General features: G+C 42.4%; 1 protein-coding gene across 1 annotated transcript in view; it reads right to left on the minus strand.

Annotated features, from left to right (window-relative positions):
• Window positions 1-27044, minus strand: part of LOC126095610 (lactase/phlorizin hydrolase-like) — a 223849-nt gene that overhangs the window by 27060 nt on the left and 169745 nt on the right. The window contains exons 16-20 of the mRNA XM_049910379.1: window positions 23866-24000; window positions 21918-22040; window positions 17873-18056; window positions 11685-11779; window positions 5166-5310 (exon numbers count right to left, since the gene is read on the minus strand). Of these exons, the coding sequence (XP_049766336.1) occupies window positions 5166-5310; window positions 11685-11779; window positions 17873-18056; window positions 21918-22040; window positions 23866-24000 (682 nt within the window). The remainder of the gene's footprint in view (window positions 1-5165; window positions 5311-11684; window positions 11780-17872; window positions 18057-21917; window positions 22041-23865; window positions 24001-27044) is intronic.

The following is a 27044-nucleotide window of genomic DNA, read 5'->3' on the forward strand; positions in this document are numbered from 1 at the left end:
TTCTAGACGGCTGCAGGTCATCAATAGTGTCTGTTCTTTCGAACATGTCCGAAAGAATAGACACCATATCCATATAAGTATATAAATCTGTGCCATTACCTCTCCCTCTCCCACTTGCAAATTGTCCCCCCCCCCCAACCCGAACTCAGGACAGGACACGAGGGGACAAAACAGTAGGGTTGAAAATGTATGAACATCCTTTTCTGCCTCGGATCCGGTTCCAGCTTCTGAATGCTTTCGTGGCTACAGTTTACAAGGTAGTGAACTGTAATTATGTTATACCCTCATTAACAACATCCTTCCCAGAGGGAGAGCGGGTCCTTGGACATTAACTGTTAAGGAGAGCAGAGAACAATCACGGCTCAGCACTTTGTAATCTTTACCCTAGAACGTGCGACATGACCTATGTTCATCAACTCACCTGCCACAACACCTACTGCCTTTCACAATGTCTGGCTCCAGATCCGAATGCCATGAATTATTTAGATAACATTGTCTGACCAAAAGCTTCTTCCTTCTACACAAACACGGCTCTCATTTGCTCCACTACAAACACAGGTTCGTGTCACACGTGCTTCACTTGCCAACTCGAAAGCAAGTGGCATAATGTCCTGTAGCAGAAGCTCCTCCTTCGCAAACCGGTATCCACTGTATTCAGTCTGCAGAACACTCATTGAACCCCTCTAGATTGACACACGTCACTGCTGTCTGAGTGACCCACGCATACGAGGCATGGCAGGAAAATAAGTGCATTAGATTTTTAATTTTTTTAGAAAAATCATATCTGAATAAAGTTAACAGGATACTGTTCATATACGTTTACTATTTTCCCACACAATACTTGTCAATGCATGGGTTGAGCTGTGGCACAATTTTCTTCATTCCCTCCTCGACGGACTCTCCCACCAGTTCCGTACCAACTTTCGACAAGATGTTAATCTGAATGCCCCAAGTCAGGAAATACAATTGTCGGCGGGGGGGGGGGGGGGGGCAGGGGAGTAATTAGTCCTAGAGTGTGTTAGTGGTTAAGGCAGTGTGAGCACTGCCTTTGCCGTGCAACAGGGACATTTCTCTCTCCTCCCCCTGTCAGTTTTCCTTTCTTTTTTTTTTTTTTTTGGTCATCAGTCTACTGCCTGGTTTCATGCGACCCGCCACGAATTCCTTTCCTGTGCTAAACCCTTCATCTCAGAGTAGCACTTGGAACCTACGTCCTCAATTATTTGCTTGACGTATTCCAATCTCTGTCTTCCTCTACAGTTTTTTGGCCCTCTACAGCTCCCTCTAGTACCATGGTGGAAGCCATTCCCTCATGTCTTAGCAGATGCCCTATCATCCTGTCCCTTCTCCTTATCAGTGTTTTCCACATATTGCTTTCCTCTCCGATTCTGCATAGAACCTCCTCATTCCTTACCTTATCAGTCCACCTAATTTTCAACATTCGTCTATAGCACCACATCTCAAATGCTTCGATTCTCTTCTGTTCCGGTTTTCCCACAGTGCATGTTTCCCTACCATACAATTCTGTACTCCAGACGTACATCCTCAGAAATTTCTTCCTCAAATTAAGGCCGGTATTTGATATTAGTAGACTTCTCTTGGCCAGAAATGCATTTTTTGCCATAGCGGGTCTGCTTTTGATGTCCTCCTTGCTCGTTCCGTCATTGTTTATTTTACTGCCTAGGTTGCAGAATTCCTTAACTTCATTCACTTCGTGACCATCAATCCTGATGTTAAGTTTCTCGCTGTTCTCATTTCTACTACTTCTCATTACCTTCGTCTTTCTCCGATTTACTCTCAAACCATACTGAGTACTCATTAGACGTTCATTCAATTCAGCAGATCATTTAATTCTTCTTCACTTTCACTCAGGATAGCAATGTCATCAGCGAATCGTATCATTGATATCCTTTCACCTTGTATTTTAATTCCACTCCTGAACCTTTCTTTTATGTCCATCATTGCTTCCTCGATGTACAGACTGAAGAGTAGGGGCGAAAGGCTACAGCCTTGTCTTACACCCTTCTTAATACGAGCACTTCGTTCTTGATCGTCCACTCTTATTATTCCCTCTTGGTTGTTGTACATATTGCATATGACACGTCTCTCCCTATAGCTTACCCCTACTTTTTTCAGAATCACGAACAGCTTGCACCATGTTATATTGTCGAACGCTTTTTCCAGGTCGACAAATCCTATGAAAGTGTCTTGATTTTACTTTAGCCTTGCTTCCATTATTAGCCGTAACGTCAGAATTGCCTCTCTCGTCCCTTTACTTTTCCTAAAGCCAAACTGATCGTCACCTAGTGCATTCTCAATTTTCTTTTCCATTCTTCTGTATATTATTCTTGTAAACAGCTTCGATGCATGAGCTGTTAAGCTGACTGTGCGATAATTCTCGCACTTGTCAGCTCTTGCCGTCTTCGGAATTGTGTGGATGATGCTTTTCCGAAAGTCAGATGGTATATCGCCAGACTCATACATTCTACACACCAATGTGAATAGTCGTTTTGTTGCCACTGCCCCCAATGATTTTAGAAATTCTGATGGATCCACCGATCCGCTCTCTCCTCTGAATTTAACAGTGTAATTCCCATTGCACTCTTAATGTTACACCGTTGCTTTTAATGTCACCAAAGGTTGTTTTGACTTTCCTGTATGCTGAGTCGGTCCTTCCGACAATCATATCTTTTTCGATGTCTTCACATTTTTCCTGCAGCCATTTCGTCTTAGCTTCCCTGCACTTCCTATCTATGTCATTCCTCAGCGACTTGTATTTCTGTATTCCTGATTTTCCCGGAACATGTTTGTACTTCCTCCTTTCATCAATCAACTGAAGTATTTCTTCTGTTACCTATGGTTTCTTCGCAGCTACCTTCTTTGTACCTATGTTTTCCTTCCCAACTTCTGTGATGGCACTTTTTAGAGATGTCCATTCCTCTTCAACTGTACTGCCTACTGCGCTATTCCTTATTGCTGTATCTATAGCGTTAGAGAACTTCAAACGTAGCTCGTCATTCCTTAGTTCTTCCGTGTCCCACTTCTTTGCGTATTGATTCTTCCTGACTATTGTCTTGAACTTCAGCCTACTCTTCATCACTACTATATTGTGATCTGAGTCTATATCTGCTCCTGGGTACGCCTTACAATCCAGTATCTGATTTCGGATTCTCTGACCATGATGTAATCTAATTGAAATCTTCCCGTATCTCCCGGCCTTTTCCAAGTATACCTCCTCCTCTTGTGATTCTTGAACAGGATATTCGCTATTACTGGCTGAAACTTGTTACAGAACTTAGTTAGTCTTTCTCCTCTTTCATTCCTTGTCCCAAGCCCATATTCTCCTGTAACCTTTTCTTCTACTCCTTCCCCTACAACTGCATTCCAGTCGCCCATGACTATTAGATTTTCGTTCCCATTTACATACTGCATTACCCTTTCAATATCCTCATACACTATCTCTATCTGTCATCTTCAGCTTGCGACGTCGGCATGTATACCTGAAGTATCGTTGTCGGTGTTGGTCTGCTGTCGATTCTGATTAGAACAACCCGGTCACTAAACAGTTCACAGTAACACACCCTCTGCCCTACCTTCCAATTCATAACGAATCCTACAACTGTTATACCATTTTCTGCTGCTGTTGATACTACCCGATACTCATCTGACCAGAAATCCTTGTCTTCTTTCCACTTCACTTCACTGACCCATACTATATCTGGATTCAGCCTTTGCATTTCCCTTTTCAGATTTTGTAGTTTCCCTACCACGTTCAGGCTTCTGACATTCCACGCCCCGACTCGTAGAACGTTATCCTTTCGTTGATTATTCAATCTTTTTCTCATGGTAACCTCCCCCTTGGCAGTCCCCTCCCGGAGATCCGAATGGGGGACTATTCCGGAATCTGTTGCCAATGGGGAGATCATCATGACACTTCTTCAATTACAGGCCACATGTCCTGTGTATACACGTCACGTGTCTTTAATGCAGTGGTTTCCATTGCCTTCTGCATCCTCATGTCGTTGATCATTGCTGATTCTTCCTTATTTTTTGTTTTGAATGCTGATTCAGGGTCTCATAATATCGATGTGCGTTGACGGTGCCCCTCTGAGGCACAGACTCGAACAAAATGGTGCCTTTTTTGTCCTAGAACACAGAGAGTAGGAATTTTTGCCCGAGATTTTGGTTTAGAATTCGTTTGGTAGGTGGGTGACTTGGACGACTGTCTTTTTGTCTCAAGCGTATAATGAGCCACCCACGTTTCATATTCAGTCACAACAGAGCTCAGATATTCCTCACTTTCCAATTCAAGTCGCTCCAGAAACTCGTGGCCGCTACTGAGATGTCTTCCTCGAGCTGCTCTGTCAGCTGTATTGGGACGTACTATGTGCACAGTTTCTGCTAACCCACGTTTCTGTGGAAGTCTCGTATCAGAGAATTCTAGAGAGATCTGGAAAAACCGCAGAAATGACAGTCACTGTGAATCGATAGTCTTCACAAACAGTTCCCTCGATTGTCTGCACCAATTCATCAGTCAAAATGGAAGGTCTTCCACTCCTCTGTTCGTTCATTTGTTCTGTCCCCACTATACTACCTACACCTCTTACCCACGCTTATTCTATTCATAACATCTTCGCCGTAACCGTTTTGATTCACGAAAAAATTTCGGTAGGTGTTATTTATTCCGCGAGAAGGAAGCGGAACACAGTACGTGTCTGGCACTTGGCAGAATTTCCTACCGCCATCTTTCACACAGCTGGACATTACAACATGGGTTTACGTACTATCGTATTCGTGCAGTGTTTCGTCAGGTGAGCGGATTTTCCTCTAACACAAAGGGTTCCCAACCATCAAAAAACCACATTACACTTACTCCCTGAACATGCATCGTACACGCGACAAGTGAGTACCCTCAGTTTAGCGTACAATGTGCGGCACCCTCATTCCTAATGACTGTAGTACTAACGGCAGATCTTAGATGTGTCGGCAACAGGCACAGAAGATAGTAATGTTGATGCATAAATGATACTTAAGTTGCTGGGTGAAACATTCAATTAAGTATTAATAGATTAATTTGTAGTAGTATGTAATTAAGAGCGCCTTAGCTGACTGCGGGATTGATAAACAGAAAAGATGAGTAATCAAGCCCCTTCTGTTGTTCTACTGACCGTTGATCATCCTCTTCTCCTCCTCTGTGAAGCTGGGCAGGCGCGACCTGGGTCGCCCCTCGGCTCTGCTGTTATTGTCCACACGTTCGCGCACCACGGCCGGGTAGTCGCCGTCCACCAAGATAGGGTTCGCGTACAGGCCAAACTGTAACAGGTTAAGAGAGTGCCAGTTGCCTACGACACGGCTGAAGAAACTGTCTTTGTGTCATATGCTAGTGTAAAGAGCAAAAGTGAAAAAAAGGGTGTGTAGCCGTAATAGAAACTAGAATGTACAACTTGTGATATAAGGGGCGAGTCTCTAATTATTGCCACCAAGAATCACTCCGAAAGTATGATAGGAGCTGAAAAGTTTGTAGGAAAAAAGTTGCATGGGACAACGGTTTTTTTTTTGCTAGGTGGGGTCGTCGCTTCAGAGGTATGAAGGTCAACTTTGTTCTTTTAAACGTAATGCTATAGTTTGGTAATTATTTTCTGATAGGGGCTATCGAGAAGAATCCAATGATGTGTAACAGTAAGGTCTTTGAAGGTCACAAAGGTGGCATGAACGTCCATTTACAGAAGGTGTTCGAAGTAATGACCATTGGTATCGATGCAGTGCTGCAGTCTTCTTATTATGGGTTGAATGGTATTCCTTATCACTTGGGCACTTATCGAAGCACATGCTCTGACAATTCTCCGTGATTTCCCTAAATCGTTCCAGGCAAATGCCGGGATGGTTCCTTTGAAAGGGCACGCCCGACTTCCTTCTCCGTCCTTCCCTAATCCGATGAGACTGATGACCTCGCTGTTTGGTCTCCTCTCCCAAAACAACCAAACTCTGACAATTCTTTCTCGTATATCTTCAGGTGTAGTTGGAACGTCTTTATAAACAATGTCTTTTCCGAATCGTCACAAGAAAAAACCACGAGGCATCAAGTCTGGCGAATGAGTCGGCCACGACACATCTCTTCCGCGACCAATCCTACGATTTGGGACTTGTCTCTGCAACTCATTTCTGGCCATCAGCGAAAAATGTGCTTGACACCCATCGTGGTGATACCACAATATGTTCCTTGTTCCTAAAGGTATTTCTTCCAATAGGGTAACTAATGTTTCTTGCAGCAATGTGTTGTACTTCCTACCATTAAGATTTCCTTCAATGAAATAGGGTCCTATAATTCTGTCCTCCAGAATCCCACACCGTACATTCACCGATCACGGTTTTTGGTATGCAACATGCCGCAGCCAACATTGGTTATTAGTTGCCCAATAATGCATGTTATGTAAATTAACATTTCCGTGGTTCGTGAATGTAGCCTCGTCAGTAAATGCAATCAAATTAATAAATGTGTCATCCCTCTGAATCTGAAATTGAGCCTATCGGCAGAATTCAATGCTTCGCATACAATCCGACCAGTTAATTCTTGGTGGAGGCATATGGTAAGGATGATACTTACGATGCAGAACACGAACAACACCACTCTGGCTCATGACAGTCCCTTGCGATTTGACGAGAACTAACACAAGGAATTCAAACCACAGTGGCAAGAGTACCAATTTCCGTTTCTTCGTTAGTAACTATCCTTTGCCGGATATGTTTCCGATGCGTTCAAGATCCAGTTGTTCTGAATTTATTATATACATATTAAATGTACGACTTGTAGCGTGAGTACGTTGAGGATACATTTCAGCACATAAATCTGTAGCTCTCACTGAATTTCGTTGGAATTCTCCGTAAATTAGAAGCATATAGACTTGTTCTTCGAAGGAATACATCATTCACATTCGCTCTGTTCGACGGTACTAGTCTTAAAGTTGCTATTAGTGTTGTATTGCGAAACCCTTTAATGGTGTTTACATGTCAGTGGCACGTTAGATGGATATGGCGCATTTGGCGAATATGGACTATTTGCACGATGTACGAGAGATAATTGTCAGAGCATGTGCTTCGATAAGTTCCGAAGTGATAAGGAATACCACTCAATCCACGACAAGAAGATTGCAGCACTGCACTTATACCGATGGTCATAACTTCGAACACCTTCTGTAAATGGACGTTCATGACACCTTTCTGACAGTCATTGACTTTCAAAGACCTTACTGTTACACATCATAGCCGATATCAGAAAATGGATACCAAACTATAGCATCCCATTTTAAAAAAAACAACGTTGACCTTCACATCTATGATGCGACCCCGCCTATCAACAACAAACTAACGTCATTTATGGCCCCCGTTGTCCCATGCAACATTTGTCCCACAAACTTTTCAGCTCCTATCATACTTTCGGTGTTATTCTAGGTTGCAATAGTTACTGACACACCCTGTATTGTGAATTATCAGAAGCTATTCATGAGCATGTTTCATGTAGTTTATATAACGACTGTGTATGGATAGAGAAGGGTTGTTAAAAGACCTTTCGTGTTCCAGTTTCCTTTCCTAAAGGTACAAGTTTTTTATAAAGCAGCTATTCATTTGTTATTACTTGTTATTATTAATTATTTGTAGCTAATATTCATGTTTCGTAATGACAGTATTTGTTTAAGGAATTTTGTGTTTCAAGAGACATTCCTCTTGGCAGCGGCCTCCTGTCCTATACATTGCTTTCCACGTTCTCCTGACATCCACCGAAACCAAACGCTTCCATCGGATTGCTGATGGGTATGGCGTCACTCATCGATCCACATAATTCCTTTCTAGTCCTACACTGATCAGTGGCGTCACTCTTTACACCATCTCAAGAAATTCAGAAATGTTCGGATTATGAAGAAGTACATGGCAATTGCATCGCGTTCTTTTTAAATCTCTACGCGCAATTGTTGTGCAGATTGGACTGTTGGTAGCGCTTACGAAGACACAAGTCGTTACTTCCACTGTCACATGCAGTTTTTTATGACCACCCTCCGCAATGCTCGACGATGTTTGACCGTCAATACATGAGGTCTGCCTGATTTTGGACTCGCTTTCGGGTGGACGGCGGCTCAATCCCACCTCGGGTGATCCCGATTTAGGTTTCCCGTGATTTCCCTAAATCCAAATGCCGGGACAATTCCTTTGAAAGGGCACGGCCGACTTCCTCTCCAGTCTTTCCTAATCCGATGAGACCGATGACCTCGCTGCTTGGTCTCCTTCCCCAAATCAACCCAAACCAACCTGGTTTTGCCTTAGCTGTGGTTGTTCGTTCGCGCTTGCACTTCAGTCACATCAACAACTGTCCATTTGGGCAGATTTTTAATGGCTGAAATGTCTCTGCTGGATTTCTTACTCACGTGGCACCCAATGATTAGTCCACGAAAGAAGTCACTGAGAACACCTGGCCTACGCTGTTGTTGTTTTGGTCTTGAGTCCTGAGACTGGTTTGATGCAGTTCTCCGTGCTACCTTATCCTGTGCAAGCCTCTTCATCTCCCAGTACCTACCGCATCCCACATCCTTCTGAATCTGCTTAGTGTATTCATCTCTTGGTCTCCCTCTATGATTTTTACCCTCCACGCTGCCCTCCAATACTAAATTGGAGATCCCTTGATGCCTCAGAATATGTCCTACCAATCGATCCCTTCTTCTAGTCAAGTTGTGCCACAAACTTCTCTTGTCCCCAATCCTATTCAATACTTCCTCATTAGTTATGTGATCTACCCACCTAATCTTCAGCAGTATTCTGTAGCACCACATTTCGAAAACTTCTATTCTCTTCTTGTCCAAACTATTTATCGTCCATGTTTCACTTCCATACGTGGCTACACTCCATACAAATACTTTCAGAAATGACTTCCTGACACTTAAATCTATACTCGATGTTAACAAATTTCTCTTCTTCAGAAAAGCTTTCATTGCCGTTGACAATATACATTTTATATCCTCTCTACTTCGACCATCATCAGTTGTTTTGCTCCCCAAATAGCAAAACTCCTTTACTACTTTAAGCGTCTCATTTCCTAATCTAATTCCCTCAGCATCACCCGACTTAATTTGACTACATTCCATTATCCTCGTTTTGCTTTTATTGATGTTCATCTTATATCCTCCTTTCAAGACACTGTCACGCATTCTGCTATTATTGCTTCTCTACTGACAACACAATTCTCCCCACCGCCTTTTATACTGGTGAGTCCTCCTACCGTGATATTTAGTAGTCAGTTCAGCATTACATAATGATGTCACGGTGATATTAGTTCAAGCCCAATAAAGGAGATAGCATGTTTCAGAAATCAAACACATAAATCCAATTTATTACAGCATGCTTCTTATGATGATGGTCTATATAGACGACTACCCCGACAACTTTAAAATGTACAACAAACGATATCTTTCAACTACACAGAGTGGGGGAGAAGTCCTCACATCCTCTAGTATCGAATGCTAATTGATTTTAATTGATTTATAAATTATAGAGCGCAGAAATAGTCGTGACTGACGCCGGAACAACAGGGAACTGACATGTATTGAGACTAGAAAATAGTGCATTGATAATGACTTGGCACTAGCCGAAATCTGGATTTGCCAAATGAAACCTGCAAAAAAAGGACCACAGACTGCTGCGCTCTATAATTTATAAATCATATCACAGTCGCTGTGTGCACCCACGTTCCTAATGGAAGGTAACCTGATGATTTGCTTTGTTTTTAGCACAAATACATACTTACGTACTTAGTTTCCGATACAGCGATATGTTACTCATCATGCTGTAAACACATTTCCATATGCCTGCATGTTCTACGTGGCATATGTTTTAACATGTCCCATGTTATAGTCCGAAATACATCCTCAGGAGAATTGCACAGTTTTTCGTTTGTAACATAACGAAGTACAGATACATGCGCTTTAATGACTCCCCATAATGAGCTGTCAGGTGTGGTGAGGACAGGATTTCATGGTGGCCACATCAAGGTGGCTTGTGTTACCGATGAACCTCGACCTATCTACCGTGTCGAAAATTGTTCATTTAGGAACTAGCACTCTGCATGAGTGTAGTGAGTATGTGCTCCGTCTTCCCGCAACCATATGCGCTCTGTGAGACCCGTTTCCATCAGCTGAGGTATTGACCATTACACTTACACATGTAAGTATCTTTCCCCTTTTTAGCACGTCAGCTGTGATAAACAGCATATTCATCTGAAAAAATAACCTTAGCAGGATTCACGGCATGCGGAAATTGTCTTGAAACAGTCTTCTTCCTTCCTCTCCGAGACCTGTCTTTAACGAAGTCAAAAGCAAAAGCACGTCTTTCCCAACCCACAACTGTTGCCTTTCGCGGTGGGCCTTAATAAACCTTTCTTGGAATGCTCCTACAACAGTCTCATTGTCTGCCCTGCGTGTTGTCGTTCTTGCACCCACACACTTGTTACAAAGCGTCCGTCAATAGTGTAACCGCGTCGGCTCTCATTTATCACGGCTACAAATTTAAACTCCAGAGCAATTGCGGCTGGAACTGTGAAGACATATAAAAATGAATTCCAATAATTGATTCCTACAACTGATAAAAAGTAACATAGCTACGCCGGCCGCTGTGTATGAGTGGTTCTAGGCGCTTCAGTCCGGAACCGCGCTGCTGCTACGGTCGCAGGTTCGAATCCTGCCTCGGGCATGGATGTGTGTGATGTCCTTAGATTAGGTTAGGTTTAAGTAGTTTAAGTCTAGGGGACTGATGACCTCAGATGTTAAGTTCCATAGTGCTTAGAGCCATTTGAACCATTTGAACCATTTGAACATAGCTACCAGCCTGTATAATGAAGCTGATACTAAACAGGGGTTGAAGGGTACAGGAACTTCTTGTCCACCCTGTACAGGGTTTAGCGGGACTCCGCTCACATACTTTTAGACATTGTTCTGGGATATATTCTGAGCTGGTGTGAGGTTTCCACGATCTCCGACGGCTTTTTATGGAATTATTACATTTAGTTTGGTTTCTTGCTGCAGTCAGCTTAGTATCCGCATTGCACTGAAAACAGTGCACACCAGTTCCATTCACGGACGAAGCGTCAACTTCGTAATGCCTATGAGAATGATACGTTGGCAGCTGGAGAATATTCACCCGTTCCCTTGCGAAAACCACTTGCTGGGATATTCTATAAAAGTTTTCATGAGATGCTGTACAAGTCTACGTGTGATTCCCAACAGGTATTGTTCAGCGGTTCTTTTACGCTCTCTGTTTAGGAAGCAATCCGAGGTTTATCTACTTTCTTGTTTTCTCTATACATTTAACATCTATTACTCCGATTTGATACAAATTACAGATGCTGCAGAAGCATTTTAGTGCAGATGACAGAAGTGTTTTGTAAGCAGTCTCTACTGAATAGCAAGAGCAGATTGTAAAATAAAACGACCCAGTAAAAACTAGCTGCCAGTAGAGATTCTTCATAGTATTAGCAGTACGATTTTCCATTACGGTGGCACTACATTTAGTACATGGCTTTTTTGTAGATAACACTTTCTAAAACACAGATATAGTCACAGTTTGCATCGCAGACATGACCATCATTCTTGACGCGACGTTAGGACTCTCTGGAAGTGGACGAGCAACGTAAGGAAAACTGAACCTACCTCAAACTGGAACATACGCTCCTGTGCTGCCAGCGTCTCCTCTCGGTCGTCCAAAGGTTCGTACCAGTTAGTGCTCAGTGTGATGCCGACTCTGCCTGCAAAAGACATGAAACAGGACAGGTAAAGTATATGATACCGAAATCAAACAGTAGCTGTAAAGGGGCTAGTCTATGACTTTACTGGTATAAGCGATTTCTTTGGTATGTAGCTCTTGATTATGTATCCTCAAGTTCTCTTCCTATCCTATATGTATCTACTACATTCTGAATCTACAAATAGTATCTAGGATATCTGTTCGACAATGCGTGTTTGCTGCTGGTTTCTGTCGGTGCCTAATGGTACAGTAACCAGGCCATGAACGCCTTGTGGGTGTCTACCGCCCCGTGTCATCCCCTGCCTTGCGGCGTCACACGGATGCAGCATGGAGGGCCTTTTCGCAGACTTTCCAGACCAAAGTAACTGTTTTATGCGATGGAAAAGTATTCTGCGTAAAGGGACGACGTTAGTAGTTGCTTCCAGGGTGCAAGTGTCCTAGGAAGCAGACATAGAAGCAGTCACATATCTAATTTTGCTCACATCTCGATGAATGTAACGACGTACCTCGGTATTTGTGGGCATAAATCGCCATCAGTTCCACCATCGAGCCACAGACAGCTTTGGAAGACATCGTTCAACGCACATCTATGTGACTTTGAACACTTCCAAAAGTCAGAATCCTCTCGCTCAAGAAAATTTACGAACAGTCTCATTTTCATTTCTGGATATAATCATATTTTAATTGATCTGACGAATTTTAATTTTGTAATGAATGTGCCTTGACAGTAACTAAGTTGAATGGTTGCTCAATAATTAATAGTTTCAGTATTCATGTCTTATATACTGAAATATGCTTTACAGTCATTTTACATGATATTATTTCAAACTACATCAATCAAAATTACTGTTTTTTGTATATTCAGTGATATATTTTGCAGTTTGAAATTTTCCTCTGATGTGGATGATTGAATGTCACACGCTGTCATCTTATTAACAGGTACACACAGATGTAACTCTAGCAAACCGGAAGCAGCAGCTAAGATTTATAGTTGGAAAGCACAGGAAAGCAGGAGTGTGTTGGACATCACAAAAACGGTTTGGGATGGCTGAGTTGCCTACTTTGCAGCAATTCCAATGGAATCGCATCCGGTACTTGTAGACTTGGGTGCGCAGGTACTAACCGAGCTCTTGCTAAGATCGCGGGACATTTATATTCGTAAGAATAAGGCAAACAGTCAGGCTGCAATCCCTTGGAGCCCAGAACATCCCACGATGAGCCGAAGCGTAAGATCGAGAAGAAGAGCTTATCAACGAGCTCTAAGGCAATCACAGAGCACTCCCAGGTTCGATGACTCCAGGGCAATGAAGAGGCGCTGCAAAACATTCTTGAGCAAACAAAAATAATATACTGGCACAAACTTTTACGAAGACAACGGCAATTTAATACATGAGGAAGACCTATAAATTATTGACTGAGTAGTTTAAGGAACCTACTATGATACGACAGCTGGTTGGAGGGAGTCAGCAACATATCTGCTTATCGCCGTACTTCCTGATGACAACACAGCCAAAGATACTGAAACTCACGCACAACGCAGAAGTGAACTAGGTAACGAGTACGACAATCAGACGTTGGTGACACATTTGGCTCAAGAAGAAGTTGCTGTCGCCATTTCCAAGCTCAAACTTGGCAAGGTTCCTCGTCCGGACTGCGTCTACCCAGAGGCTGTGCCGATGATAGGTTCATAGATAGTGCCATATTTGATAGCAGGCGTTGCGAATAGGTAGGATCCCGCCGCTGTGGAAAAAAGTTAGAGTAGTAGTGATTAAAAAGGGAAAAGATCAAGAACCGGTATCACCGAAAATCTATAGACCTATTTGCTTATTAAACGTCTTGGGAAAAGTCTAGGAACATCTGCTCTGCGATCGGTTGCAGGCGCACAGGGAGCTCTTGGGCCTAAACCAGTGTCAATATCGACTCACAAAAGGGAAGTCTATAGATGATGCGGTCAATAGAGCTCTTCAGGTTGTAGAAAATTCAACAACGAAGTATGCAGTCACGCTCATGATTAACATCGCAGGCCCTTTCGACAATCATTGGTGGCCTGAGATGTCCGCAAGCCTTCGATTACGTAGGGTCCCCAGATCTCTCTATAAGAAGTCTCTACATTGCAGAATGAGATTTTCACTCTGCAGCGGAGTGTGCGCTGCCAGGAAGTTTCAAGTCTGTAGATTATTGTAGTGGACGTAGCGTCCAGAGGTTTGCGAGGCAGAGTAAGGTAAGCGAAAAGGTTACCAAGGGTTGCCCTCTAGGCTCCATAAGTAGTCCACTGTTCTGGGATCTTAGTATCGAACCCCTGTTACATCTATCAGACCGGGCTGATGCTACCGAAGGTGTTGTCGCAGACTCGGATGACATTCTAGCAGTTGTGTCTGCAGACTCCAGGATGAGACTTGAGGAAAAGGCGAATGATGTGCCTGCTGAGATCAGCGTTGGTGCAATAGCAAGAAACTGACTGTAGCTGTTCATAAAGCCACATACATACTTCTGAAGGGAAGACTTTCTCTTGCCAGAAATCCTTTCCTGGGGCTTGATGGAATATCTGCAAAACGTGGCACTGTTTACAGATATTTAGGCATTCTTCCTGACGAGGAAAGAATCTTTCTAGAACACATTGAATCTGTTACTCAGGAAGTGGCCAAAGTTACGTATAAGACTGTCCGCACTAGTACTGCTGACTATAAATTGCCGTTACATGTGGTGCGGTCATACTAAGAAGCTATCTTCAACGAAGTTGTGGGTTTCGCTGCAACCATGTGGGCCCATCGCGTTAGACTAGACAGCTACTAAACTATACTGCGATGAAGTCAGCGGAGCGTGCTTCTGAGGCTCACCGGTGGCTTTCTCACTACACCTGTAGAAGGTTTACTGCTAACCCTCGGGATATGTCTGATGGATATTGTGGTAGGTTACAGAGCAGCGCTGTGTTGGTTGGGGCGAGAGCAAAAAGATCGTGTCAACGAGATCACACGAACGCATTTACTCATAAAAGACGTTTATGAGCCTGGAAGTTAGGCGAGTGGCAGGCTGACTGGGTCATAAGGAGTACTGCAAGGCATGTTTACATCATATTACCAAACATGAGGAACAGGATCAAACTGCGCTTCATAGCCCCAACTCAAGATACGGTGCATCTATTAATAGGTCACGGTCCTTATCCCACATATTATCTGCGGTGAGTGGGACATAGTCACACACTAGTCTGTGAGCACGGAGAGGAAGATTCCGCTGGTCATGTGCCATTCTCAGATACCCCTTTATTCAGGTAGACTGCAGGCAACTAGACAGCGGTCTGCAAAAAATTGTAAGTGATCAAAACTTGCGGACTAAAGTCAGTATATCACATCAGATATCTTAAAGACAACGGCTTAACTTTCAACCTATTAGATCAAGTGGACGCTCTGAGTATCAAATTAATGTCAACAGGTCACAACAATCGTTTCCTCAATTATTATTTCATATGGAGAAACTGCAAATACTTATGTATAAATTGGGGCAAAAGAGGAATTAAATAAAAGGAAAGGAAATAATGATATGGTCATCCACACTGGTATCTGTAGACTCGAGGTTTGCCGAGGCACGCATGTACCAGTATGGCTGATGTAGAAAAGAGTAGCAGCAATAGGTTTAGAGGTAAGTGTAGCTCTGCTGGTCGGTCAACCTCCAGTTCTTCCGAGGCTGACAGTGCATATCTAGTATCGTAAGATGGAAGTTAATCACTTGGAACTTGAGGTAATTCCCTTTATTTTATATTTTTGAACTGAACTGAAATTCCCAAAGTCGTCGTTGAGCCCATTTGCTCTTTCAGGCTTGCTACTACGGTTCATGTAGGATTACGTTGCAAAAGTACTTATGTCGTTTAAGCAAATTATATCTAATGAGCTCGCTTCTTAATAGGGAATGTGACTTTCAATAATGAAAGCGACACAGAGGTACCGGCCGGAGTGACTAATCGGTTCTAGGCGCTACAGTCTGGAACCGCGCGACCTCTACGGTAACAAGTTCGAATCCGGCCATGGATGTGTGTGATGTCCTTAGGTTAGTTAGGCTTAAGTAGTTCTAAGGGGACTGATAACCTAAGAAGTAAAGTCCCATAGTGCTCACAGCCACTTGAATCATTTGACACAGAGGTAGTTTTTCCCACTTCTAAAATAATTCACGTTACTTCATTAGGTTTAAGTACGAATATTACGGCTTATTTCTGTAAACAAGGCTGAAATGAAATAAATTCATGAAGTTCAATCTCACAGTGAGTCGAGATTGTAGGGGGGTATCCATCGTCACAAAAAATGGGATATATTCATTTCAGTACAAACTGACAAGTTATTAGAAATAAGTATGAGTAAGGGATTTGTCCATAAAGTCATCAACACTACTGACTAAAATAGAAACTTACATTAATTTATTACACACATTAAGTTAATGGAACGTAGCTATTGGGTCATATGCGAATATCGTTCTACAAGTAATGACCCACATTAAAAAAAAAGCCGTTAATACACATCGACAAACGTCCTTGTTGGTGCTTCACATTCGATGTCTGTTCTGTGCGCCGGTGAAGTTTCGAACCGTTATGGCAAATGGCAGAGCTATAGTATAGCGTCAAAATGGCGTCTACATACGACTCACGTTACAAGCAGCGTGCTGTTACAGAATTCTTGTAAAGAAACCGTGGTGAACATCCATAAACGTTTGTGTGCAGTGTATGGCGATGCTGCCGTTGATAGGAGTACAGCTGGGCGATGGGAAAAGTAAGTTACAGCCTCAGGAAATGCAGAAACAGAGCTCCATGATCAGCCACGCTCCCCATATCCTGTCACAGCCACTGCTCCAGACATGCTGAATCGTGCCGATGCCATTATTCCTGCCGACCGGTGCATCACAACTCGACAATTGCTCTAAAGTTGTCGTTCAGTGTTGGAAGTGCGTCTGCAATGATCGAGACTCTCGGATGTTCAAAGGTCTCCCACGAATACTCACAGTGGACCACAAGATTCAAAGGAAGGCCATTTCATCTGAATTTTTGGAGCGTTTTGAGACCGACGGCGAGGCCTTTCTGTCACGGGAGACGAAAGGTGGGTGCATCATTTTGCACCGGAAATAAAAGGGCAATCTATGGGTTTCATCATCCTCATTCACCACAAAAGAAGAAATTCAAGACACCCCTGTCTGCCGGAAAAGTCATGCTGACAGTCTTCTGGGATTGTGTTGGCGTCATTCTCGTGGATGAGATGCCAAGAGGTCAACCTTGCCTCATCCATCCTACAGTCCAGATTTGGCACCCTCGGACTTCCATCTCTTTGGGCAGCTTAAAGATTCTCTACTACTGGGAACACTCTTTGAAGATGGCGAGAGTGTCAGTCATGTAGTGAAAACACGGCTACGCCTACAGGACAAGAACTTTTACCAGGAGGGAATACATACGCTTCCACAACGTTGGCTCACGGCCGTAGAACGTGATGGAGACTACGTAGAAAAACAGGGCATGGACAAGACATGTTGATGTATATTGTCACCAAATTCTGACTCTAAACAATAAATACATTCTAAGAAAAAATGGGGCATTATTTACCGAACGACCCTCGTACGAGCGAATTATCGTCATTATCATAAGACTTTCGATAACCGCATCTGGATAGAGCTCTGTCAAGACTTGGGTCCATACAGTTAGTTTTTAGCTGTGTTTTGGTCCAGCATTGTTCCGTTGCTTTTTTGCCATAGCCTTTGTTTCGTCTATAAACCCATCGAAGAATTTCCTTAGTTCTAATGCAATCCATTTTCCTCATTGAATATCCTGCCCACCTCTATTTCGTTTTCATTATTGTGAATTATCCTCTTCCCTGATATTCAATTTTTGAAAGATTTTCGTGTTAAAATTCCATATCTCACTGTCTTAATCAAAACAATACACTTACAGTATAAGGTACCCTCCAAAACAGGCTTCAAAATGAAATACACGGTAATGATGTAAGTATTTATTTTCTTTTTCTCCTCTTACAATAATAACTATCTGCACACCTTTTTAACTTGCCTTGTACTTCTTGCTAGCTTACTATATTTAAGTGAGTATCAGTGTACAGTCTGGACTCACCGTTCTGCGTGGAGCGGTACTGCTCGTCGTAGAGGCGGTAAACCATAGCGTGCGCCCGGATGACGGTGTGCGACGCCAGGTAGTCGCCGATACCAGAAGCGTTCTGTGATGGGGCCTGGCCGCCGCTGCTAGCGTAGCCGCGAGTAAATGAGATGGGCTCGTTAAACGTCGTCCACAGTTTCACCTGCGAAAGGAACGTGTTACCACTGTATTGTCAGATGCTGGTGATTTTACGAGGCTCAGTGAGAAAATGTGGCTGGATAGTAAACCGTCGCACCTCATATTAATTTTCTGGGCTCTATTCTTCGTGACAATAGTTTCGAAGGTGAGCATCCGTACAGTAAACAATCTATTTTAAATTTAAAGCTTGCATGCGTCCTTGCTCGCTATGAGAACTGTCATGTCCGCTGCAAATTCATATATTACGACATGCTCTTGGCCCCTATTTCACTTGAGAATGGCTCGTAAGGCTGAAATCGGCCAATCGTACGAAACGAATTACGTGTTAATGGAACAACAGTTTGAACCGCTCCAGTGTCCTTAAGAGTAGTTTGTTAACGAGACATCTGGCGAATGACAAAGTCAAGAGAAAGTCACACGTTGTCAACAAAAGAATTTGAACTCTTCAAATATCACGTATTCGAGAAATATCTAACCGCAGTATGGGACCGTGAGAAAGAGTTATCATTTTACGATTAGAGTCTAGTTCAAATTTGGTACTTGATGATTCAGGACATTCAGAGTTTCTAAAAAATAGTCACGCAAGGAAATGCAACTGCATCTCACTGGGTTTCATCTCGTCTAGTCTAAAATTTCGAAAATACCACGCACAATTTGTCTTTAACCACATCTAATGCAAGTGCTACTGTCGTAACTGTAATTCATCAGTAAACTACTGCTTTTATAGCCTTAACGTTTCCTACTGTTTCTTGTGTTGCTTCTTTGTGCCACCCACTTGGTATTCCCTATTTGAATCTAGCAATGATCTTCATCAGTCCTTCTAACATCGATTTGTTTCGCTAAATATTCTATCTCCATTTCATTTCCGCTGCTGTATGATTACGGCTTCCATCCAAGTTGCTCTATGTTCCATATAATTGTGTTCCTGTTGGCCCAGTAATTGATGATGATGATGATGATGTTTGGTTTGTGGGGCGCTCAACTGCGTGGTTATCAGCGCCCGTACAATTACCCAATCTTTGCTCAGTCCAATTTCGCCACTTTCCTGGATGATGATGAAATGATGAGGACAACACAAACACCCAGTCATCTCGAGGCAGGTGAAAATCCCTGACCCCGCCGGGAATCGAACCCGGGACCCCGTGCCCCAGTAATTGACTACACGCAACTCTCCACTTGTCGCTTAGTGACATTCAGTTTTTCAATGATTTCCTCAGGTCACTTTCTCACTGTCAGAAGTCAGAACGCGTAATAGGCACTGAATGTCAATTATCCTTTTCAGAAACGTCAGAAGCTTAACACTGAAATGGAGAATTATGTTACGAAAAGAAATCTAGGCTAATTTCAGTCTTAAGTCTATTCCATTTGCTGTTCGTAGAGCACATGTCACCCACTTCCTATATAGAAATGAAAGTCACTTGGTTCTGCATTATTTTGTTTTAGACCTATTGTTATAGACTATTGCAACATTGTGCAGCTACTTTTCAAGCCGACTCTCAAAACTGATAGTCCGCCCATAAATGAAGTCTGTTTCCGCTAGCAGAAAATACTAGATTATTATTCACGCAAATGATTGTGAGTAATCACCACATACATCAACTACTACGAAAGTGTAACCCCACGATTAAGAAATCACGCCCTTGAATGAGATTTTCACTCTGCAGTGGAGTGTGCGCTGATATGAAACTTCCTGGCAGATTAAATCTGTGTGCCGGACCGAGACTCGAACTCGGGACCTTTGCCTTTCGCGGGCAAGTGCTCTACCATCTGAGCTACCCAAGCACGATGCACACCCCGTCCTCACAGCTTTAATTCCGCCAGTACCTCGTCTCCTACCTTCCAAATTTTACAGAAGTTCTGCGAACCTTGCAGAACTAGCACTCATATCAGCGCACACCCGCTGCAGAGTGAAAATCTCATTCTGGCAACATCCCCCAGGTTGTGGCTAAGCCATGTCTCCGCAATATCCTTCCTTTCAGTAGTGCTAGTTCTGCAAGGTTCGCAAAGAGCTTCTGTAAGGTTTGCAAGGTAGGAGACGAGATACTGGCAGAAAATCTGTGAGGGCGGGCCGTGACTCGTGCTTGGGTAGCTCAGTCGGTAGAGCACTTGCCCGCGAAAGGCAAAGGTCCCGAGTTCGAATCTCGGTCCGGCACACAGTTTTAATCTGCCAGGAAGTTTCAACCATGACCTTGTTTACCAACGGGAAATAGACGGTCCGCTGAACAATATTCTTAGATTTTCCTTCATATCTACGAGGCTCTGCTAATAACAATAATAATAACCATTTAATGTAGCTGAATGCCCTGGTGTAAGTATCTCAATTGGATACCACTTCGACAACTTACATATACCTAACCTATTCTCGTTATCCAAATGGATACAGGGCATCTTCAGTTTAAAGTCGAATCAGAAACATGTTTTATTTCACCATCATGGAGAGGTGAATACTGTTGAGTACGACTTTGTCCACCATGGTGAGGTGGGCTGAAGAGTGCTGTGGCAACTGTCGTCGTAGGAAAGCTGGAAGGATCAGAAATGATTAGAGACCAACTCAACACAGTAAACAGATCTTTAACTTGTATTCCCCCAAGCGTATAAAGACTCATTAGAAATAATGCTGCCATCGGCGCCTGGCGGTAACTTACAATTCTGTTGCCAACCTAAAGACTCCGGTGGTGTGGTATAGATACGTGATACCACAAATACTACGTTAAAGGCAGACTGAAAGAAAATCGTTGTCCGACGGGCATTCGATCTTGCTCCAGATTTCTATGTACATGCATTACCGCTACATCACCAGGTCCGAGGAAGGAAGTGATAGCACACACAACAAGGAGAACCAATTTCACGATGTTGTTTCTTCAAACTATGCTTGTATTGCATCACCAACATTAAAATTGTTCTAACACGTTTTTCTTGGTGATCAGTGATCGAGACCGCCACTGATGTGCAGTATCTACAGTAAATTCCTGCTCCTATTACAGTAATGATCCTGATGTTTCTAGAACTTCAATGTTATCATTTACGGTACATTTTCGTTAAGATTATTTGCAAAATATGTATTACCAGTTAGGCAATCTACTTACTGAAAATTGATATTTGGGGTCTACTTCGTTTCGCCAGTTTTCGTACACAGCGGTGATACATCATCACATATTCGACACAGTTGCTCTCTATGCGCTCTGTTAAATCTAACGTTCTTCCTATGAACTATTCATGTTGGAAATACAAATGCTATTATATCTCACTTGAATTCTGTCAGTATCACTAGAGAATGTATAATTTCGGCACACTCTTCCATACTTAAAAAATATGGACGTTTATGCCCATCTCCATCAAACGTTGGCAGCATACTATCCCTAGGGGAAACTTTAGCTGTCAACTAGTTTGCAAAATTCTCTGTCCTGACATACAGATTTGAGTTTTCCATGTGGTCGCCAAGCTGATTAAAGCGTAGGTCGTGATTGTTAGTTAGGAAAGACACGAACGACTTCTTCTCTCATCCTTGTCCAATCCGAGCTTGGGTTCGATCTCAAAAAATTCTTGTTCGATATGTGGTGAAACCCTAACATTCTTCAGAAGCTAAGGACTAACGTTTCTCCCTTTCGACCCGAACAGAAAATCTGTTCGATCTCCACTTGACAGTATCTTTCTTTTAATTCCTCACTGGTGTAAGACAGGGGACAGTAGCTTGCCTCGGAAATTGCATCGATGGTTGAAATTACTGTGATCATGAGAAGATGTTATCGTATTTCACTTTACATATTAATTACTGTAGAACAAAATCCTACAAACCTTAGTTGTAGTGAAATTATCCTTACTATAATCAATAATAAGAGAAATATCAGTATACAAAATAACTCACCCTGTCGCCGAAGTTGTCAAAGAGCACCCTGGCGTACTCGAGGAAGTAGTCCGCGAGGATGGGATTAGGCCAGCCACCTATGTACTGCAGAGCTTGCGGTAAGTCCCAGTGGAACATCGTCACCTGTAAGGTGGGAGACGTTGGCTATGAACGTTACATTTGATATATTTTCATGATGAAAATACCAAGATTGTCATTTATTTTCTTTCCTTCAATTCCGTAGTAAATTACGGAGTATCAAGTGAATGACACTGTGCCACAGTGACTGGCAAGGATAACATTACTGTAAGGAAAGAGTTTCAGACGACATAGATTGCCAGGGATATTAGGAAAAAAGATGATTTAACATTTGGAAGTTATTTTAAGGACTGCCTCCACTTACTTGAACGGTTTACATAGGCTTCAAGAAAAGTCGAAAAGTGAGTGAACGGGAAAATAAATGCAAAATCGGGAAAATGTAAGAGATGGATAGTGAACGCCGATTTCAAATAAAACCGTAGCTGAAAGTTTTCCAATAAGTGATTCAAGCCGTCGTACAATACAATGCAATATTCCAGTTAACCTTTAAAACCAATTTCTAAAATTCTGTACTATGGTAGTAGTGTTAAAAGTGTATTCGAGTGTGGTTATGTTTTCTTGGATTTTAAATAGTAAAACTGGAAATTACTTTTGAAACCGTTGTGGCTAGCTCATTCAATAACAGATACAAGTATTTTCAATCATCTTATTTTCACTCGCACTGTACCAATAGCCTTGGCAATAATGACGTTGTAATTGGAGCCTAGTTAGGAGAGTATTTCTGTGTAAGCCGATAAAAATACATTTTATTACTTTCGTGGGGCGGCAATAAAGTTAAGATTCTTAATTTCTAAGAAACTGGACAGCATGATGAAAAGCTGTTTATGCGCTACAAAATGATCTCATACCGTAGGGATTTTTTTTCGCTAGAGTGGAACTAAGTGACTGAACATGCTTATGTTTTTCTGAAAAAAATCCCCTAAAAGTAACATAACAGTTGGGTATAACGAAAAACAAGGAATTCTGAATGTTACGTAAGAAGCCACGTCAATACACATATACGAAACAGTAACAGCAGTCATATGGAACAAATCTGTAAACGAGCATCAAGAAAAAATGTAACTGCATCAGTGTCGTATAGACACCTCGATTACATTTTAATTAACTGGAGCAAATTTTTTAACAGTATTTGGCACCGTCATGTACATGTAAAGAAATACAAAAAACCTGAAGTAGAAACTTTTCTTTGCACATAATATATATCACATTAGTCATAGTTTATTTGTATGTTGGTGGTGATGGTGTTTTTACATGTATTTTTTTTTCTAAGGACTCAACTTTATCGTCATCACTGCCATTATAACTGCGATGCTTCAACAATGGTGAACTTCATCAGAGTACCTTTAAATTATAGTTTTATTGACAATTTAAAACTAGTGTAAAATGTGTGACTAGAACGAATCGGTCAAGAGCCGATGTCCTTGTGAACTTATATAGGCACGCAGAACTGAGTTGTACTCCAGAAGAAGTCAGAGGTGCAGCCCGTGACCGACCCCCGAAAAATAAAATTAAACTATTTCCGCAGCGGGTGGCTCTACAGGCGTAGTCAGTCCAAGATAGATCCGCGGATCCTTGCCATTTATTTTTACTGACAGGATATTCGTCCTTTCATTCTTGTTGGTATCTATTGTGTAACTGTTTCACTTGCTAATATAAGGGTCCGAGAGGAATTTATGACCAGTTTCTCCTCAGATTGACCAGTAAATTCCTCAGAGTGAAGAAATTTTTACACTATCGTCGATAAGTTCTATGAACGCTAGGATGCGCATTTATGCTGCAGAATAATGCTATGTGGAGTAGTGAATGGCCAAAGCATAGTGTGCACGTCTGAATGGATTCTTCCAGAGAATAGACATTAAAGCGTTCTTACCAGTGGCTGGATATCGTTCTCCAGTAATAGGTTGATGAGATTGTTGTAGTAGTCGATTCCCGGCTGGTTGATGACGTCCAGGTCCCCATTAGGCAGTATGCGAGGCCAAGAGATAGAGAAGCGGTATACTTTAGCCTGAAACAAACAATGCAGTGTTACACTAGCATTTCTACTGCTAGCGGTGGACAGCAGCGCAATAGTTACGGTATTGTGGAAGAACATTCAACAAACGTCTTCGAAAACTAACAGTAAAAGCTTTTTAAACGTAGGAAGTAGATTTATGTCATTAATTAGACTTCGAAGGTGTTAAGCAGTGTCGATCACTGACAATGTCGAAATCTGCAGAGTTTATCTAACTTGAAGTGGCTGACTATTTGGCAGTATTTTGTTCAGGTACGTCACCTTCGAACACCTGGTGGACACATTAATTTCAACGGATGATGTATATAAAAGAAGCTGAAAATTGTTATTGTTCTTTGTGAATGTGTATTTTGTAACAGAACATCAGTGAAGCTTACATTTCGCATTTGCTGGATCAACAAACAACTATCTCCCTGCAAGCTAATTGAGGGAAAACTTCATGCAGTTCGTATCTAATGTCTGCAATTCATGGAGACATTATTTATCTGCGCTGGCTTTCGGGCTTTTGCCAAATGTCAGACGGCTGTTTTCCCAGCTGATTCTGAGGAGCGGTTATGAGAGAATAAGAGATAACTGAGGTTGGGCAGAACTGGCAATAGTTTTGGTGGTACAAATCTGGAATCACAGCTATGTCAGTATGAGTGTAAGAAATTGATAACTTGCAGAAAATCATTATCATTCGTAGTGGATGTTTTGGATTATCATCAGTTCAGTAAAGTTATTTCCCGTCTACACTGAGAAACTGTCCTCAGTTATCGTGTGAAAAGTATTTGTGAAAATAATGGTTGTGACATTATAGATGATACTAAGGGAATTTACATGCTCTTTTTACATGAAAATATTATCATAGCTTCTGTGATGCTGAGATGCAATTCCATATTGTCGATGGGGTATGCGAAGTACGGAAAATATGCGTTATCGTTAGAATTTTGACACGCTTTGCTAAACAAAGGCCTCCGACAGAAACCCCTCCATTTATACGCTTCCATGGTGCTCCTGCATGTTTCATAATGTCCTCCACCAGGTTTCCATTTCTTTGTTGTCCCAGCTTTTATTTATCCCTTAAAATAGAATGACCTATCAATGTGGTCTGTCGACCATCCGTTCGCCGGCTTATATGTCCCAAATTTAATTTTTATTACGGCTTCATTACATTTATTTTTATCCTAGGAATTCCCATTGTTCGCTAAGCGGCTTTCATGCGTTCAGGATACCTGTTTTGCGAACTTCAAGTTTTTGTCGCTCTGTAGGTTCTACTTTCAAACTTTCACTGTCGAGCTATCATATTTGTTGAAAGTTTTATACACTCGGAAAAAATACTACGTTATTTGCAAAATTGAGGCAGTTGAAGTAATTTTGATTACACGTATTTTTTCTCTATGTCCAGAGTTTAATCATCTGTAAATATCCTCTAAGGCTGCTGACTGTATCTTTTCTGATACAAAATGTTTTTAGCACCACTGTATTATTCCTGTTTTCAGCTTAAGTCCTATACGTTCGTTGTCAAATCTATTTCCAATTTGATTTCTCCTCAAAGTATATATTATGGACAAAATGCAATCTCGTCCTATTCTACTAATGTATTTCGTCTGCCTTTTTTGCGTCATTATTGTTGAGTTTTTATTCTTAAACTTGATCAAAATTGATGTTTTTAAGAAGTTACTGAAACCGCTACTAGAGGCCTCTGCATCTTCACCAGAATGTGAACATTGCCATCCATAAATGATACAATATGTGACAATTCTGAACTCATACTAGGGGCAGCTTGCTGGGACATAGTTATTCACATAAATTATTTTGATCGAGTGTAATACGTGTCTCAACACAAACAAAGTGCCGTATCACCCGCGAGTATGTTATGCTCAAATTACACCCTACTAAAAGTCCCAATATTGGAACCATGCCGTAGAGAAATAACATGGGATGCGTTTCATTGACATTGTTGCACTTTCCGTTAGATATTCATCACTCCAGATGATGATGATGTGCACCCTCTGTTCCTGGAACGTTAAAATATAGGGAAACTGTGACAGAAGAAGAAGAAGAATAAAGGAAAGCCGTAGAGCCTTTTCTCTATCTTTGGCCTAGCCTTGCGTCGGCTCTTCCATTTGACTTGACTTTGCTACCGCGCGATTGCTGCAAAAATGTTTCAAATGGCTCTGAGCACTATGGGACTTATCTGCTGTGGTCATCAGTCCCCTAGAACTAAGAACTACTTAAAACTAACTAACCTAAGGACATCACACACATCCATGCCCGAGACAGGATTCAAACCTGCGACCATAGCGGTCGCGCGGTTCCATACTGTAGCGCCTAGAACCGCTCGGCCACTCCGGCCGGCGCGATGGCTGCACTGAGCATTAATAGATCGGGCTTAGACAGTCATGTGGTCGGTGGGTTTGCAGTGAGGTCGGATAGTTACGGGGACGACCGGGAGAATACTGTACGCCCATTTGCCGAATGGTGAGGCGATTTTGGTCGGGACCGGCAGCAGCAATGACGCCTGAGGCGGGGTCGCTGTTGGCCTGGCTCGACGCAGAGTGGCGGCACAGCTGAGTGCGACTTCGCGTCGCGAGGCCTCCTTGTCGCAGCGGAACTGGGGTTGGCAGTGTCCACAGTTGCCGTTCGAGGGAGGTTTACACCTGTGTGCGGCCGTGTCCCACCCTGTGGCATCGCACGGTGTCTTCGGAACTCTCGCTGACGCTGCCGACTGCACCCTATCTTGCGGGTTTGCTGTTTACTGCTGTAAGTTCTGTGCCCCGAACTGTTAAGTTATTTTTGGTCCGTTTCTGTTTAGAAACCGTACCGAGCTGTGAATGCACAGCTTTACTTTTATGCTTAAACAGTTTACGAATTCCGCCCCTCCTATAGTGCTACATATGCATAATCCCGTTGATTGTGGTTGTTGATGAGGGTAGTGTTTACGGTTGGCAATCGTTGTGGAAGCACGTACTATTTAAAGCGTTCTTGTCTAAAAAGAGTAAAAGTTCTAATCACCAGTAATTCTGCCGTTTCCTCCTAAACTACCGAGCGACGTG

This window comes from Schistocerca cancellata, chromosome 8 (genome assembly GCF_023864275.1).
Source record: "Schistocerca cancellata isolate TAMUIC-IGC-003103 chromosome 8, iqSchCanc2.1, whole genome shotgun sequence".
NCBI lineage: Eukaryota > Metazoa > Arthropoda > Insecta > Orthoptera > Acrididae > Schistocerca > Schistocerca cancellata.